The following is an 18833-nucleotide window of genomic DNA, read 5'->3' on the forward strand; positions in this document are numbered from 1 at the left end:
CTGATATATAAAATTATAAAGTGGAAGGAAAAGGATACCTTTTCAAAACATGTTCTGTCAACTGCAGACAGAAGTTTGTTGAATCACTTTTTACCATAATTGCAGCTGCATTCTTCTTTGTTCAATAGCTCAAGTCTAGCCAGACTGAATGAATAGTTTCTGTGAACATCAGTTTTCAATACTTATGCATATTCTTTAATGTAAAGTGTTCCAATGAAACTGGTGTTTTTTGTTGTTGTTGTTAAAGTTTATTTCCAGGATGTTCTTGTATTTATCTCCGTTCATCTCTCCATTATTCCCCCACCCCTTTTAGAAGAAAAGCATTGTGATGGTTCACACATCCATCTGAACTGCAGATGAATGTGTGAACATTTCAGTATTAGTTTCCTAGTATTAGTTTAATATGAAGCTCCAGGTGAACTCAGGTGTGTGGTACCTGCAGTCAGGTGACCTCTGCGCCAGTCCAGACGAACAGTTCGTCAGTCCCGCTAGCCAGGCTCCGCCCCTCTGCTGCAGTTCAGTTAAGCGTTGGTCAGCCAGCACACTCGCCATGAGCTGCTTGTGTTTGTCAATGCTCTCAGGGACAGCCTGGACGAGATCATTGTTTCAACATTTTCAGACCTCTTTCCGACAAAGGACACAAAGCATGTGATGATGTAGTGACCGCAGTCAACCTTGATGTCATTCGGCATCTCCTCCATCTCCATGGACTGCAGGGCTTCTCCGAGCAGAGAGAGGGCGCTCTCACAACGCTCTGTCAGTTTCTCCAACCTCTGTTTGGGGGGGAGATGAGTAAAGCAAATGTGAAGGTTTGGTTGAAGCTTTCCTATTCCTGCCATTAGCTCGCCTTCTTCATTTTTGTGTTCATCGGCTTCACATAAACTAGAGGAATGAAAACTACAAACATTGTTTTTGGGGAAACTATCCCATCGGATTTAATCAAGAATGTACGGAAGAGGATTACGGCCACCAAAAATAAATAAATAAATTATAAGATTTTGACTTTAACTCGGAATTTTGACACTGTGCCAATCTACACCAAAATCCAAATAAATAACAAAACACTTTAGGTGTATGTCAGTTGTTTACTATATGGAAAATAATCACTAAACTGATTAAAATCAGAATTCTGAGAAAAAAAAGTCAGATTTTTTTTTTTTTTTCCCCAGTGGCCCTAATCCTCTGAATGGAACAAATGTCACCAAAACAAAGCGAAGCAGGATTTTTACCAGTCTGAATGTCAGCCAGTCTGAGTGAGTGTGACTGAAGTCTCCGTCCAGCTGTTTAGGGAGCTGCTGACTGTCTACATATTGCTGAAGGACTCCTGTACCGCGCACAATGTGGGTCTGAGGAGAGAATGTAAAGATGCAATAAAACATTAGCACCAGGACAGGATGAGAAAGTCTGGCAAACAGTATCATAAGCAGTGAAAAACGAGGTGAAAATCCAGGAGAACTCTTCTCTCCTAACAGTTTTAACATCATTTGGGCGGGATTTTCCTTTAACAACCAAAGGTTTGGTGCTGCCAAGCCGTAATGCAAACCACATGTCACAAAGAAATTTGCTCTGCAAGTGTGCATGAAAAACATGTGAGCTGACAGATGCAAGTTCTGACTTGATTCATAGAGGAACTTGCAATGTGTAAATGTGCAGCATGCACCCCGAGGCTTAAGCACAAAGTGAATTTATTCCAAGGCAGATGGAATCCAACATAATATAACTAGAAGAACTCAGAATAGAAAATCTGATTATAGTTATGTTAAAGAGAGAGGTTTCTTTTTTGTAACAGCGTTCTGTTGTTTAGTTACAAGGAAGCAGTAGCTTATGTGTAGCTAACAGCTGTCTGAACAAGTTTTATGTGGTGAAATATCAGAAATAAATTTGAATCTATGAGTTAATAACTGCTGGGTTCAGATGAAATAAAAGTAGTTTTCTGGTAGGTTAGGTAGGCTTACACATCCATTTATAATGTCTACTGCCAGATGGTGAAAACGGGGCAAAATCACTGAAATGCACCAAAAAACCCGAGGTGGTATGGATTATGCTCTTACATCTTATTGTTATGTCGGACTTGCCTGGCTTACTTAGTTATTGTTTATATTCATTAAAATCCAACTGTATTAAAATAAGAACATTGTTAGCAAAACATAAATTCATTAAAAAAAAGAAACAGAAAGTTGCCGGCCCTGAAACTCAGTGCTCTGAGCTTCCACCCCAGTGAGGCCTTTTTAAAGTCTGGCCCGGCCCATAATGTATCATCTTTTAAACATTATTTGTAAGAGGCCATGGGTCTCCACGCCTTTTCGAAATAAAACTTGCATAAACAGCAACCATAATTGATGTAAAAAACATAATTAAAAATCAGTTTTGGAAATGGCCATTTGCTCAACTTTAAAGTAAGAACTACTCACTGATTTTTCAGACTTAGGGAGATTATAATACTGTCTGGTGCAGGTAAGACGGTGACATTTAGAAGTACACTTAACACTTAATTAAATTTTCTTTTAAAGTTACTCTTAGGATGAGAAATATAGTTAGCAATAGTTCCCTTCCCTAGAATAGAAAGACATCATGTTGCAGTGAGTTTGTAGAAAACTCCATAAGTCCTCTCAGTTTTGGAACACTAGCAACTAGTAAGCTGGACCCACATTTACATGAGTTTAGCCATTTTCAAATACTCTAAAAGTTTTCACATTTGTGTGAAACAGCGATATTTTCCTAGATATTGTCACCTCTGTCCCATCTAGAGCTAAGGAAAGGGACTCCTGCTGCTCCTCCATCAGGACCAACACAGACCCTAGACCGCCAGGAACCAAGACCTGGAACACACACAGAAAACACATGCGTCTGTGCTACCAGCCCTTTTGTAGGACAATTAAAGCACACAAGCAAAAAAAAAAAAAAAAAAAAAAAAAAAATGGCACATTTGTCTTAACAACTCCTTTGTTTTCCCTTCGCCTCACCTGGAACCGTTTAAGAGCAGAAAGGCAAAGACTAGATGGTTGGGAGCATCTGCTGTCTATTAGCACAGTTAGTCCCTTTTCTTTGGCTTCGGGCCTGATGGGGGATGATAAACAAAGGTGAATGTAAGATTAAAACAGTTTTTAAAGAAAACGTGCTTTCAAAGAGCCACAGTGGTCAGAAAAGTTTGTAAATCGGAAAGTATTTGTTTAATATGAGGCGTGTAAAAAGCTTAAGACAAAGAAATACCTGTTAGAACATCAATGGCCTCTTTCACAAACAGTCCTCACCATAAACCCGCAGAGACAAGCCCCAAATCACAAATCAAGCTCTTGATATCCTGCACACCTGTGAGCTTTAACCCTCTTAAGAGACAGGGTCATTTAGACCCCACAAGTTTTTTACTCCGTGCGCAGTCCAGCGGGGGTCGTTGGACTGCGCAATTCAAAATCTTCTCTTGTTTTTCCCCATTTTGAAGAGTGGCTAAGAGAAATGTTGGTCATTAAAAGTTCCTCAAAACTCTACCTTTAAAAACTAAAAAACATGCATGGGTTTCAAATATTTTTTATTGCAGACGTTGTGTGACGAATGCTTAGGGTGACTTTATCCTATTGCAATCAAAGATTATTTCTGGGCTTTTTACATCTTCACCAGCATTGTCAGTAGAGGTGGTGTATGTTGTTGCTGTTGTTATACAGACAAACATTGAGAAATAAGAAGATCATGTGCCAGAATCAGAACAATATTTAGTGGACACACAAACTCACCGAGTGATCCGGTGGTAACAGGAAAGAACCCGCGCCACCTCCTCCGAGCAGAACCCCTCCTCAGACGCACCTGCATCTGTGAAAACCAGAGCTCGCCCCAATCTGTCCACTGTACCTGTAGAGATGAGGTGTCTGTAATTAAAGGTAAACTGCTACCCTGTCTCTATGTGACAGGCTTGTTTGGGAGAAATGCAGAATAAACAGGAAGGACTGAATGAAAGGAGGTCACCTGTCAGCTGCAGCTTCCCTGACTGAAGTAATTCTGTATCCAGTTCCCTTAAAAGCGCCGGCTCTTTAGAGGTAACACCATTTATCTGGTCAGGACACATCTCCGGTGATCGAGCCTCCACAGTCAAGTGGTTAAATGAAGATGTGCTTGACTGACCATTGCAAACAGGCGACGATCCATCTTCTGTGTCAGCTGGAAGATGGAAAAAACAGAAATAGCACAATAGGAATACCAGGGGGACTAAAAAAATCAAATATTACTGCGGCTGAATAGGTTTTCCCACCCACCTCCACTGCCGTTCCTTGTGTTTTCTTTCCCTTTAGTGTCAATTGTGGGCACTCCATCAGGTTTACCAATCTTTTCTGTTTCCTCTGCCTTCCTTTCCTCTGGGATTAGCAGCTTTGTAGTTGCAGAGTGGGCTGTGGGACTTGGCAGAGGACTTTTACCCTGTAGTTTTGTGCCTTTTTGGTTTTTGCCACCAGACCTAGCCTTTCCTTTGGCGCCCTTTCCCTTCCGTTTCCTCCTAAACACAAAGCACAGGAAGATCTTACTGAGGTTACAGTAGAGGGGATAGAGTATCATTTTTTCATTAGTTGGAGGTTTCTTTGTGCCATCCAATTCAGTGTAATATGCATGTGTAAGAATAAGGAAAGTATGTAATCTATCATGAGAAAAATGTAACATTTCCATACCGTGGAGCTCTGAATCCGGCTGTTTTAACTTCTTTTCCTCTGGGACACACTCTGTCCTCTGTCTGCCCTTCAGTCCTTTCATCTGGAATCTTCGGCTTCGATGAGTTCCTTGTCTTAGACTGAACATTGGCTGGTTCTTTGCTTCCAGAGACTCCAGTAAATAGCCTCTCTGGTGCGTCCGATGTTGGCGTAACAGCGTCGGTGTCTCCACTCAGTGGTTTATCTGCATCCTCAAACACAGAGTCTGAATGTGAGCCATGATCCGATTGGCCCTCAACGTCATGGCCACTTTTATGGCTTAAGTCGTAGATTTCGTTTGCTATTAAGCTGTCGCTTCTCTGGGAGTCTTTATTTTGGTGTCCATCTCGGGACGGTTGTGGGAACCCGTTGCTGTCTCTTTCCTTGCCCACACCAGGTCTCCTTTCTTTCAGTGGAACATCAAAATAATGGCTGCGGCTTTCCAAGCTATTGTTATCCCTGCTTGTTTTATCTCCTTCATCTGAGTCATGAGCAGAGGAGGAGTAAGACGGTCTTACTCTGGCAGATCCTGAAACCGTTGTTGGAGGTTTTGGCGGTAGCAAGTCATCCTTTGGATTTGCCTCCTTCTCCTTGGTACTATAGGCACCCCGAAAGCTTCCTGATCTTTCAGGTTTTGCATAACCCCAAGCTTTTCCTTTGCGAAGTTTGATGGCCTTACCTCTCCTGCATAAGGGCAAAGTTCTGGTCTTACAAATCCCGTGCATCTCCAAGTACCTCTGTTTGGTATCAACCCCTCCATCAGGTCCTCCTCTGGGCTCCAAAAGCTCCACATAATCCCCATCCATCTGAGGCTGCCTCGCAGTCCGCCCAAGGCCGTCTTCACTGCGCCGCCGTCTGATGGCAGGGTCCGAGCCCATGCAGTTTGGTGGTAGACTGTCATCATCTTCATCGTCCCAGGACCAGGAGTCCATGTCTCCTGAGGAGGAGCCACCCCACCCTCCGAGGCTGCTGCCCCCCTCACTGGAAAGGCGGTTGGAACCCAGGCCAAGCTCCTCAGAAGGGTCATGGAGGAACTTTGGGTAGACTATTTCCTTCCACGGCACTCTTACCACGCCATCACATGTGCTGACCAGACAGGTGTCGAGTCCCCCTCCAACTAAGCAAAAGATGGCAAAGGATGGAGTTCAAACAAAAATTGTATTTAAAAAAAGTGCCTCTAGTTTAAGTTATGCTACGAAACAACCTAATCTGATTCTATATTTTTAGATTCCAGGAGGTAAAAAATGAACTGGAGAAATGTAAATATTACTTCAGATAAACTGAACATAACTTAGTCATTGCTTAATGTTTACACAGAGAATCTAAATTATAAGCCTGAATAATTTATTCCAAACAAACTATAACATTGATTCACTGGTTTAGTTGGTTGTTTGGTTTATTCATAGGTCATAAACTGTCACAACAAACAGTCGTTTTTTTATTGTTAAGGTTTCTCTTACAAAGGCTCTTCTGTTATTTCTAGGCCTGCTAGAGTATGATCAGTGTTGAAGTGTTTTGGCTGCTATAGTTTGCAAAATTTCTCTTTCAGGAAGTTCACAGTCACTTCAAACAAAGCCAAAGGGATAAGTGTTTTCCAATCCTTGGCTCAATGGATGCATGTCCACTTAAGATGGAGAACGATTGTGACCTGGATAATAACTGGCTTCCATGCTGTTCTGAACAATCAGGCTCAGTTCTGCAGACTCACTTATACAATTATCATTTGTTTCATGGCTTATTAAGTATAATTTTGTGAGCACAAACTTCAAAACAGCGCAACTTGCAGATGCGTTGCCTTGAAAATGATTGTCTTTTCTCTTTAAAAGAAAAAGCATAACTGGATTTTGAAATGCTGAATATCAACAAAATGCTAAACTCTGTATTTAACGATCTCAAAACATGAAAATCAAGAGGGAAAAATAGCTTTGTAGCTGAGTGTTGCTTCCTCTTTTAATTAACTATGTCAGTCAGACAGATACGACCAATCGAGAAAGTTTACCTTCTCTCTTGTGACCCCGTTCTTTGTTGATGCTGTGGAGCCACTCGGAGGTGAACACCAGGGGATGCTGTGACTCGGGCACCAAGATTTCTTGCACAGTACGACCCCCTGGTGCCAGACATTTTAGGGCCAGTCGTGGGCAGCGAGTAGAAAAGGGTACCACCTGCAGGTAGAAGTCATTACTGCGCAGGAGCCTCCAGTCCAAGGTGGAGAGCTGAACAACCACTTTCTCTCCCAGGCAGAGGGGCCAGCCGGAGTGAAGGAACAAGCATCCCAAATACTGAGACTGGGAGATAATAGGGCATATAGATTAGCGAGAGACAAAAAAAAAATATTTACAAAATGTATATTTTGTGAACCAAGTCTTTAATTTGAACATCATCAGAGTCATTTGTTAATTAATACAGTCTGTAAGTCTGAAACATAATGGTTATTTTCATAAACATTCTCGGAAGTTATGAAAACTACATAGCTTCCAAATTTTACCTGGTAAAATGTTACCAATTTTTACCTAATTTTACCCGGTGCTTTTCCAAAATTTACCTGGTACTTTTCAGGAAAGTAATCGGTGAGGTCTGGATTGACAACCAGGATGGTTCAGAAAAGTAATCAGTACATTCTATTAAAGAGCAGCTTTTAATTCAAAAGAAAACATAACTTTTTAATCAACTCACAATACAGCCTGGTTCCTGAATGTATTCACTAAGTTCAACAAAGGTGCCCAAACATTCCAAGAAAAGTCCATGAAAATACTTTGTTAGTTCCAGAAACTAAGTACTGAGAAAATACCAAATTTAAAATGACATTATAAAACAACCTGAATATACCCAGTAAATTCCAGAATAGTACTCATTAAGTTTTGGGAAACAACCCCGTAATAATACTTGAAAAAGTTTGAGGAAAGTATTTCAAATTTTCCAGAAAAGTAACAAGCATGGTAAATAAAAGTTTCAGTTTCCAGGAAAGTAACATGTAAGTTTTAGGAAAAATATCAGAAAAAGAACCCAGTAATGTCTGGAAAGTACAGATAAAGCTCAGAGATAAAACCTAATAAGTTCCATGAAAGTTCTGGAAAGTAACCTCTAAATACCAGATTGATACGAGCTGTTTTATCCCTCTGCCACAATCTTAGACCCCCATCTCATGAGAGGCAGGGGTGAGTTTCTACCTGCTTTGCTTTAACTTAGCCACTCTGACAAACTGAATTTCTAGAACCTATCCCGCACTGGACAGTAACAAGGTTGATCAACTGGCCTAATGTTTGTACCAAAGAAAACCTTATGACTCATGTGACCTTTCCGATTTGTACAACTGCTTTGATGAATTGAGACAATGGGGAGAACTGTGGAGAACTGTGAGTCAGACAACAAGCTACAGGTGACCAACTCAACACAAAGCCCCCTGGCTCATAGGAGGAAAATACGAGTTGACAAAGCAGTATGAGAGAAGAACATTTGTTTAACTCAATTAGGGTAAAAAAGACTCTTTACCTGGAAAGACTTTAAGAATTTGGGCAAAGAATGGAGTCCTGCAGAGGCCTTCCACTGCTATTACTGGATTGATCTATTACAGTAATGCTCCCTAATGAAAGAAGTAACTCGAGCTCAATGAATGCTGTGTCAGATCTAGATCTCAGCTCGTAAAGCCTGAACTCAGCTTTGCTATTCTCAGTCACGTCTAAAACACTGACCCGGTGCGGCTCCCTTCCCTCCAGACACAAGAGACGTGATCACATTAAATTCTTTCCTCCACCTCTCCTCCATGTTTCCTACTCTTACCTCGCTGCCCGTTATTTAATTTCTTCCTCTTATGCCTTTCTTTTGTCTCTTTCTGAGTCTTTTCTCCAGCTCAGGGCAAGCTTCAGGCAAGTAGAAGGCTAATGTATTTCAGAGCTGGGCATTAGCGTAATAAACAAGTCCACATTCTGAAACTTTCTGTGTCCTGCGGTCCTCTCCACCCACTTTTCACTCAATGTACGCCTGTGTCTGCGCCTTCTCCCCCCTGCTACCCCCAGCTCCCACTTTACAAAATTTCTCAATCACACCACTATGGTCTGCAAAATACATCTTCCCCCATTTTTTTCAACCACTCAACACAAGCACAGTGAAGGAAGGTCATGTTCATTCTCTCCATTCTCTCGTCCAAAGCCCCACTGCCGCTCTGCGAGTTCCTCCTTCTCTCACAGCAGTAACCCAATCACATATGGAAGGAATTATTGTCATGACTCAGAGTCTGACTCCCGTCCCAGGCAACTCCACTCAGCGACAATGAAAACATCGCTCGCTCACAGCCCCTGCATGCGGACGTGTATATTACCGAGGGTCTAGAGAGGAAAACTCTACAGAGAAATGCGAGAAAGCTGATGCACGAACCCTTGAACTGGAGCCCATCAGTTGTTTTGCCTTCGAGTGTCTCACAAAGTAAAATGAAAGAGCTGCTAAATTTAAGCGTCAGAGTTTTGCTTGAGCATGTAGTGCTTATCATTTGTTTGGCTAGTGCAATCCCGAATTTGCTCGATTTAGACAAATTTCGCAAATGGTTGTCTTTAACATAGTGTTTTACTTTTAGGGTTAAAGGCCAGGGGTCAATTGAAGTGTTGAATTAAAAAGCAAAATATCACACTTATGCTTCATTTTTCTGCATGTTGGTCATTTCTATCTTTTCTGTGTGAAACATCTTAATCGGCGAATTTAAAACATTTTCTTACGGTCTTGTCCTCACAAAAAAAAGTTCTTCAAAAGTTCTCATCATTCTTTCAAAACCACAAAACATGATCCAAATTTATAGTAACTAACACTGGCCTGTATGTGACGCTGCACTGCAGTCAATTAAATAAAAATAAGACCAAAGAAGAAGGTAATCTGTTTTGGTTTTCTACATGAAAATACAGGTATATACTCTCCTGTATTGGAACACAATGCTTTGTGTTCCAATAAGTATTGTCTCCGGTCTTTCATTTTGTTTGTTGGATTTGTTTGGATGCAAATTTGGGATGGTGAAAAATCGTTTGTCTAGTGACATGGTCAAGCATGTGTTAGACTGAAAATACTTGCAAACGGTATGTCAACGGCTAATGCTTATAATTGCTTTTAAAGGTTTTTCTGGCTTAGGAAGTGTACTTTGTCTCAAATTACCACAAATAATATAACTTTGGTCTAAACACGAGGGAATTAGAAGATATTTCTGGTAATAGGTTTGGTTAGACTCATACTCCTGGCAGACTTAGAATCAAAATTATTTTAATCCCACCCAAAAACTTTAGTTTTGCTAAGAAATGAGACGGCCATTTCTCAAAATAAAATAAAGAAATATAAAAGGAGATACTGTTTGAGAAACTAAACATCGGTTTTGATTTTCATTTTCACTGATCCACAGAAAAATCTCTATTATCGTGACAGTATTCTCATAAATTCTGACCATGTTTCTGCTGGTATTTTTACCAGTTGTATTTGGTGATAAGTTCAAAGTCTTTGAGGCAGGAAGGCTTCCTCAACATCAACCTATTTTTTCTCTTCTTCCACTGATTCATGATCAGATTGAGGTCAGGATGCTAGTTTAGCCGCTCCAAAACTTTTTTACTGAAGAAACATTAATAAAAAAATAAAAAAATATTCCTTTATGCCTTAATCTACCAGGAGTATGAATTATTTTGTCCCTAATTAGTTAGTGTAAGGATGCCTATAAGTTGTAGATTGAGGTGTCAAAATGTTTCTATTTTGCGTCTCTTTAAAGTTGTCTTGATCTTTGAATTTAACTTACTCAGACAGCTGCATCATGTTGCGATACTTTGTAACCATTTTGTTTTTGTATCAATCATTTGCTTCTTTTTGTACTTGTTGTATCACTTCTACATTGCTTTTTTAATCACATACCGTGTTTGAGGTCTTTCTTACTTCAATTGTACAGATTATCAAATTGTTTCACGTTTTCTCTCTCTCTTTAGTCTTGTCTTGCATCGCCTTTCATTCTTTTTTTGCAATGCATCTTGTTTTTGTCACTCTCTTGATCATTTTGTTGTGCTTTTGGTAGTTTCAGTTCTTCAGCTTTTCAACCTTTGACCCATCGGATACATGGCCAGTTGGTCCATTTGGTAACTCATCCCTTTGTCTGCCTGTAAATCCTAAAACATAAGGTGAGGTATTTCTCTATAGGCCTACGTACTGGATTCAAACTTCAATGAGCAAGAAATGTGTTTTAAATATTTACGATGCACAGGTCTTCACTTTAGAACTCAATAATAACCTGAAGATCAGATTAGAAGTTATCAGAAGAAGAAAAAACCCAATAAGGCATCGTCCTTCAGAATTTGAGTAGATGTGTCTCCTATCTCAGCTTACATGAACTTGACCTCATGTTAATCCTCATGAAGAAAACGTAAATCTCGACTTGGATGTGTCTAAGCCGACTTTAAATACTCCATTTATTTCTCTAAACTCAGCTGAACGACCCTGCGACCTCTATAAAGCTTAAGACTCGATTTGCTTTGACGACTCGAGGTTCGACTTGGACCGACTGGTCAATCGCCTGTCCCCAGGGGCGCGAGCGTAAACATCGCGGGAGGACAACTTTCACCAGAGGATTCAAGAAGCTGACACATTTCCCATAGCAGACTTCTTGCATGTGACAGCAGATTCTGCTTCTGATTATGCGGCGCTGTGGGTGTTCTCGCTAAGCAGCGCGCTTGCACTTTGGAACTCACACAAGCATGCTGCTGAAGCTTGTGCAGGAGATGCTTGGCAGGTACGAAATAGTCCAGGAGGTAGCGTAGGCTGTCGTGTTGATAGGTTGACTCCAGGACCGAGAAGACCTGCAGAAACAATGGAGGATCAGAAAAGAAATGGACAAAAAAGAAAAAAAAAATACTAAGGTTAAAAACTAGATATGAGTATTTGGTATTATTTGGTCCAATTTTGTTTTAATGTTATAACCATAAACTGTGAAAAACCAAAAGTACCATTACATAAAGGAATGCTTGTTTTTCTTGTTTATTTATTCATTTATTTATTTATTTATTTTTTTTACATTTTTCACCAGTACGAGTATAAGAAGCATGCTGTGTATTTGCATTTTGCCTCCTGCGGCAACAGATTGCAATACTACCTGTAATTACAGTTGCAGGTCTTTCAGAGTATTTCTCTACCACCTTTTCTCATCTAGAGACCAAACTGTTTTTCCCATCTGTCTTTGCTAAATGGATCCCGACCAGTTAGACTTGATGCAAAGCGTCTGGGAACATCAATTTTCAAATATTGCTTCCTATTCTCATATGGGTGTAGGAGTGAACATTGACTGTGCCCCTCTAACAGAGGTAGATCTACACCTCTTTTCAAGGTTTACATCCTTTGCATGTAAACCTGTTTTTCTTAAAACACTATACTCCATTTCACTCCGTCAAGTCCGACCCTGCTTTTATTTTGGGGTATGCAAGCAAAAGTATATGAAAAACAATTCACATCACACTTTTTAGAATAAATTTTGTCAACAAAATTAACTAAAAACCTTATAAGGTCATAATTACCCACTACTATTTGTTAGACAATACATACAACATAGATAAGTTTAAGTCTCAGGCAATCCTGAAACAAAGGAAAGGTTGAAGGGGTGTCAATACCCTAAAAGCCATGGGTTGTTATGGTCATCGATTTGGCTTTGTGTGGGAAAGCTCTGAGACCGTGACCTGAGATCACATCAGCAAAACTGCCATTTCGTCCATGGTAACAAAGAAAACTGGTTGGAAACAAAGCAATTACTGAAGTTCAGTAACCGATATAGTCTGAAGTACACTCATTTTCTACGGGAAAATGAGAGCAATTGTGACTGAAATTTTGCAGGTCTAAAAACTGAAAATCCACAACAAATCTGAATCACCCTCGGTTACAACTTCCAGATGTCTAAAAGTGTCTTCTGCTTCCAATAATACGCCAATATAAACATCATGGACATGTCCAGTCATCATCCTGTTGAGGAAGGAGACTGAGTCTGGATCCCTCGTATCAACATGTTTTGGTGTGAAACATGCCTCTCAATCCAAGAAGAAGAAGAGCGCACGACCTTGCGACGATACTGACTTTAGCTGGTGAGAGAGTTTCTATCCACAGGGAAGCAAATCCTGCACCCACATGGGCTGGAAGGCCACTTAGGAAGGAAAAGGTCATCAATCCAAAGGCAACATCACAAGCTGGTTGACAGATGGCATCATGGGGAAAGAATAGTGAAGCAACATCTCAAGACATCACCCATGAAGCTAAAGCTAAAGCTTGGGTTTTTCTACTGTGCAATGCCACCAGGTTGGCTACAAAGTAGTCACAAAGGTAATGTTTGCAAATGGCACATCACAGAGCCCTGACTTTAGTTTCATTTACGATATCATTTGTGGGCAAAACTTTAAGGAAGGTGTTATATGAGATATGTAGTTCACAAACTAACTGTCACAACAGCTCTGTCAGAAGGAATAGGCTATACTTCAAGCAATCTTTTGAGAGGTACATGTGAAAAATGTGTAACCTAGGTCATTCAGCAATTCTACCTTTTGGTTAAGTTTTGGTTGAGTGCTCCTTCTCTAACCCTCTCATTAACCGAGTTGTATGAACTTTTGGAAACTTGTAGCCTTGCAATAAATGTACAGCGAGTGCTTTTCATTTTACCTGAGAGAGGAGGGGTGGTGCCGTGCTCTCGAACGGCGGATAAAGTGACGAGAGCGCCCCCTGCACGCAGTCCTCCATTGCCTCCGAACCCTAAGAGACACAGACAGTGAGGAAAGGGTTAATAATCCCAAAGTGGACCACTTGATTGGACTCTCACGTCTGGGTTTGAGTCCTGCTGAACAGCCGGCTCCTCTCCCTCGATGCTGACACCCACACATATTAATATACACAGATACGCCGCTTTCAGCTTCCTGTTGTAAGATCTGGGGAGTGTCAAACATTTCCCCTGCCGGCCAGTGACCCCCCTCCCCTTCCACGCCCCCCCCTCTTCTGCCCTTAGTTCAAAACAAAGTGCAAACTCCCCCGACAGATGCAGATGCGCGTGCATCTGAGAACACGGCTCCGGCGAAGCACGAGGACCTCGCTGTTTATTTTTCTGCTTGTGCTGTTGGCATGGCAACCTGTAACTTTTTTTTTCTTCCTCCCCTCACATTTCCCCTTAGACATTCAGTCTGTTTCTCTCCGTGTTTTCCTACGCTCCCTCCTCCAATACCCAAATCATCCTCCCCTCCACCCCAATGCGGCGCTGAACCTCGCCTCGACAAGCCTTTCTGTCATCTGACAACAATTACGTCTGGATTCTCCATCCACTGGGCCGAACAATTACAACGAACGAAAGGGGATAGATCGAAAGCGGTCGTAAAAGACGAAACAAAGAGAGCAGGGTCTGTGGAAAAAAAGACGAGTGGCGAGTGAGAGACGGCCAGGAATGAATGAGCTGGAAGCGGTGTGTGTGTGTGTGTGGGGGGGGGTTATGGCAGAGGAACCAGTTTCAGGAGCAGGAAGAATTATTCTCTGGGTTTTGTTTTGTGTACATAGACGAAACGCGGTTAGCCACGCTGGAGGGCAGAATGAGCTATATAAACAGGAAAGTATTTGAAAGAGGTCGGAGTTTTTTAATGTGGCTACCTTCTTGTCCAACTTTTGACAGATAGGTATTGAGAAAATAGAGCCGAGAGTTCAGGTTCAAACAAATGTCACGTGCAGTTTCCAGTTCCAGTTTCCAGTGTCTGAACAGAAATCTCAAGCTCAGGAAGTAGAAAGGCGCTGGATAAAAGTTTGAAATTTGTTTTTGCAAAAGTTGCTTAGACTCCATTTACTGCCGATAATTAGCTAAACTACCAGCTTGTATGGAAAGCAAATGGCAGCAATTAACAGCGGACCGGTGCTGGGCTCAGAGAAGCTAACAGTTAAACTTACGTAAGTGTTGGTGGACAACAGGGATTAGTTTTCCAGATACAAATACGATTATTACTTTGGGTCCTGGTGAACAAAACTTCAGTAAACTAATGTGTGAAACTAGATACTTAATTCTTAACTTTTCAAACCAAATAAGAGAAAGGAAAAAAAACTCCCTTCACTTGAAAAAAAAACATACAGATTAAAGTTTTTGTTACATTATGGCCACAAATTTCATTGTATTTTATTGGAATTTTTGCTGCAGTTTTAACTTTTGGGGTCAGATTGGATGGAAAATCTTCAGTGAACTAATCTCAGTCTGAGTCATCAACCGGCCATTGAATAAATAAAAAAATATTCAAAGGAAAATACTTTGCCATGGTCTGTAGTCAAAATCCAGGTGTAAGTATAATTGAAATTCTGCCCCTTTAGAGACCTTGAGAGAAATGAATGTCTTCCAACATTAATAAACTGGAGCAACAGAAAGAAAAATGTGCCACAATTTCTTCACAGCAACGTTAGCGACTAATAGTTTTTCTCAAGAATTTTCCCTTGACATTCTTTTGCCTCTACCCGTTAACTTGCATTCCTTTTCCGAACCAATTTGAGTTGTTAGTGTTCACATGCCTGTGCACACGAGTTTCTACAAATGTTTAGATTCAAAAATGTAACTTGTCTGTTTACGTGCAATGGTTGCAATAATGGAGAAGGAATAAGATGGATCAAAGCTGCTTTTAGCAACACAGCAACGAGGCGTATCATTGAGTATGCAATAATATGTCACGAATGTAAATTTTAAAACCTCTTGTCGTTTATTGTCAAAGCTACCCAAGAACTCAATTTGCTAAGAGACATGAAAAGATCCTCAAGTAAAACCTGGTAAAAATCTGCTCAAATAAAGACTTATTGAAGTTTTCAAGCAATTAGTACCACCAAAGCATCAAATATCCCCAAAAAAGATGACAGTATAGTTTAGTGTCGAAAATGTCACCATTTCTAATACTTTTGTGTGGAGTGTCTTGCAAACGTGTTCATATCCTTTCGTAAGAAAGAAGTGAAAGGGAAAAGAACTTCCTCATAAAAATTTGGAAACTATGATGTTCTTTTTGCATTTAGCCCCCGTGAGTCAGCGCTTTGTAGAAGCACCTTTCTTTGCTGCTGAAGCTTCAGATCTTGTGGGTTATGTCTTAACCATCTTTGTACTTCTAAAAACGGATATTGTTGCCCAGTGCGCTTTATGACTTAGCATGAGATCGGTCAGAATGGGTAAGCAGCATCTGTGAAAATCAAGTTTCGAAAAGCCACAGTCTTAAATTTGTCGTTCTAGCCAAGTTCTTGCAGATGAAAAGTGGAGCAAGCCAGTGAAATATTTGCTTTTACAAGCTCTCACCTCCTCAACCTTGGCGATGGGGAAACTGGTTATGTTGGATTAATATTATTTCAGTATGGACGGAACTGTGAATACCGTGTCCGCTCTCGTAAATGTCAACGTGACGGGAAACATTTTATCGCTTTGTCCCGTTTCTCTCCACCACTGTTATTTGTCGCGTGCGTATGTGTGTGTGTGTGTGTGTATGTGCTGCAAAGTGCTCCTACAGTTACAAGTTTGCAAGAAGAATAAGAAGAAGGCTTGAAAAAGCTGCTTTTACTCAAGATTCTATTTTTTATGAGACTGAAAGCGGTTTAAAACCAATGTTGGAAGAAATCCGCTGAAGCATCAAATAAACTGGATGTAAGGGATGAAGATAACTGGCAAAACATCAAACCTGTGAGTAAATGTGAGTTGGAGAAGTTTAAAAAAAGAAGCAAAAACAGCCGCAGACTTGCGAAAGAAAAAAAAAAAAGATTGAGAGGAGCAGACAAATTTTCAGTGAGTGAGAGCTCAGACAGAAAGAAAAAAGGAGGAGGCTGACCAGCGGGAGAGATCGATGGGAAACGAGAGCAGCGGTAACCATGATGGGAACCAGATGTACCAGAAGGACACGAGGAAGAGCAACGGATCTGAGAGGACTTTGCAAAATGTGGAGCTGATAGAGGACGACAAGATTAGAGGACGATTTGGGGGGAAAAATGGAGAAGAAAAACAGACAAAGGGAAATGAGGACGAAGAAAAGTAAAGCAGTCGAGCCTGACAGTGATTTCCTCTCCTAAATTAGCTTTTGTAATCTAACCTAACCTATAGTGGGTCTTGCAGCCAGACTGCTTGAGGTTACTAAATGGCACCGCCAAGTGAAATCCAGCTAAGATAATAATACTGTCTTGATTTCTTCTGTAGAACAAAAACCATATGGAGTTGGTGATGATTGTGGTCGAGTCGCTCTTCGTTTCATGAATGTTTTTGAGTTAGCGAAGTTGAACCTCATGTAGTTTGATCAATGCTGCATTCTCGAAATTTTGGTTCACTGGGCACAGCTTTTTTTTTTTGGTACTGAGAGGTCACACTTTTTAAACTTTGACCCGAGCAGAACCTTGCGGGAACAGACAGTTTCTGTTGATCGCAGCTTGGAGGGAGTTGTGGTGCGGATAGCCAGAGAGAGATAAGCGGCTCTCAAAGTGTGCCCAATTAGTTAAGTGCTCACTTTTGGTATCTTTTCTTCTTCTTATTCTTATTCTTATTCTTAGTCTTATTATTATTATTAAAAATCCACCTTCAAGAATGAGTAAAATGTATCTTTATACAGTTATAATCAGTTTCACATGGAGGCTTTTAACTGCCGAAGCTTGTACCCACATTCAGGAGCGGTTTCTCGTTTTATTGAGAAACTTTCCTATGAAAACGAGAAAACCTTCTCATCATAACGAGATGCAAAATAGTTTTTTTATTTTGACGAAACTAATTTTATGTCTCGTTATAATGAGAAACTTTTACTTGACTACGCCTCTAATATGACAAGTCATGATTATGACTTGCATAAAAAGACACATGAGCTCCTTCTTCTCACCTTGTTTCCTCTAGAAAACATCTAAAAAGAGCAGCAGATGTTGCTGTTTTACTGTTGCGTTATGTTTCTTTTTTAAAAAGTAGATATTTTGTTTTTTTATGTGACATAAACCTCGGTATAACAAGTATTGTAAATCTCGTTAAAATGAGAATGTTTTCTCATTATGACATGAAAGTAATTCAAATTTCTAAGCAAAACATGTATGTGTAAATATAAAGTTACAAAGTTCTTAATTGTCTGCATGATATGCAGCTGCCAGGATATGAACCAATTCCCAGCATTTTGTGTTTTATGACACAAATTGTTATGACTCTCTGCTAAATATCTTTTTCTCCTATCAACACAGTCTCACAGGCACAAAGGCGTTGTTTTCCCCTCGGATGCTTCCCACTTGTTGATTTCTTTTGAACATTGCTGTATTCCCATGTGCATTTTCTCTTTTTTCCTCCAACTAAATCCCCCCCCTCCCTTTTTGCTCTAATTTGCTGATCCTCTACAAACTCCCAGGGGAATCATCTGTTTTTAGCGTTTTACATGCTCCATTTTTTCCCAAATTGCTATCTTTGTTGGTTGTTTGGTTACGAGGAGATAAGTCATGTGGAAACATTGGTTTATCGGGGCATTTCCGCCCGTTAATAACGGGGCTAAAAGCAAACGGCGAGCTCCAAACGGATATCAGCAGCCGAAGCTTGATAAACTAATCCGCAATGGTGACGTTTGCGTCACTGTTGACTATTTCATTGCGTTGAGAAGATAAAGGATGATGAAGAGGTGGAATAGATGTGACGTGAAACACCAACAAGATTGGGATTGCTGAGCAGGAATGTACCCATCCTTGCTATGCCGCATGCACTGCGTTCTGGACAATTGCAGGAAACTCACGCTAGTGTGAGATTCCTGTGACTGACAACGCTGATTCTGATCGCGTCTGGTTTGTTATCTCCAACCAAAGCTGTTTGCTTTAGCTTTCATTAGGCCAAATTAGGCGGTCCGCTGGCTGAAATCAAGGGCTGGTACATAACCTCTAGTTACAAAATCTTTCCAGACAGCAGCAATGGAAATACCCTCTGCCACATATTCTTGGCAAAGGAGTGTCAATGTTTGAACGGCTGTATAGCTGTGTGTATGTGTGCAGCAGAGGAGCTTGATGGTAAATTTTAACACCTACGTGTATATGAGCCAAGTTTCTATCATTTGCATCTATAGTGCCTCGTAAAAGTATTGACACTCCGGGAATCCTTTCACGCTTTGTGACGTTGCGACCTGTACGGCAGACCAAGACAAAGTGGTACATCGTTGGCCAATTGCTAGAAAAGCATTTGTGGTTCTTAAGATGTGAAAA

At 40.7% G+C, this 18833-nt stretch overlaps 1 protein-coding gene across 3 annotated transcripts in view; it reads right to left on the reverse strand.

Annotated features, from left to right (window-relative positions):
• The window catches only part of arhgef40 (Rho guanine nucleotide exchange factor (GEF) 40), a 44872-nt gene that overhangs the window by 23386 nt on the left and 2653 nt on the right, over positions 1-18833 (reverse strand). For 2 of the 3 annotated variants that reach the window (XM_016661755.1, XM_016661754.1), the window contains exons 1-13: positions 13468-14751; positions 13311-13400; positions 11366-11473; positions 6667-6952; positions 4650-5784; positions 4245-4480; positions 3958-4149; positions 3729-3843; positions 2964-3057; positions 2733-2819; positions 1230-1346; positions 675-773; positions 437-588 (exon numbers count right to left, since the gene is read on the reverse strand). In XM_016661755.1, the coding sequence (XP_016517241.1) occupies positions 437-588; positions 675-773; positions 1230-1346; positions 2733-2819; positions 2964-3057; positions 3729-3843; positions 3958-4149; positions 4245-4480; positions 4650-5784; positions 6667-6952; positions 11366-11473; positions 13311-13400; positions 13468-13698 (2942 nt within the window). In that variant the 5' untranslated portion in view covers positions 13699-14751. Of the gene's footprint in view, positions 1-436; positions 589-674; positions 774-1229; positions 1347-2732; positions 2820-2963; positions 3058-3728; positions 3844-3957; positions 4150-4244; positions 4481-4649; positions 5785-6666; positions 6953-11365; positions 11474-13310; positions 13401-13467; positions 14752-18833 lie in introns of those variants that run through there. The other variant, XM_007573977.2, reaches the window with a different exon arrangement.

The sequence above is a fragment of the Poecilia formosa genome, unplaced genomic scaffold (genome assembly GCF_000485575.1).
Source record: "Poecilia formosa unplaced genomic scaffold, Poecilia_formosa-5.1.2 Scaffold341, whole genome shotgun sequence".
Classification (NCBI taxonomy): Eukaryota; Metazoa; Chordata; class Actinopteri; order Cyprinodontiformes; family Poeciliidae; genus Poecilia; species Poecilia formosa.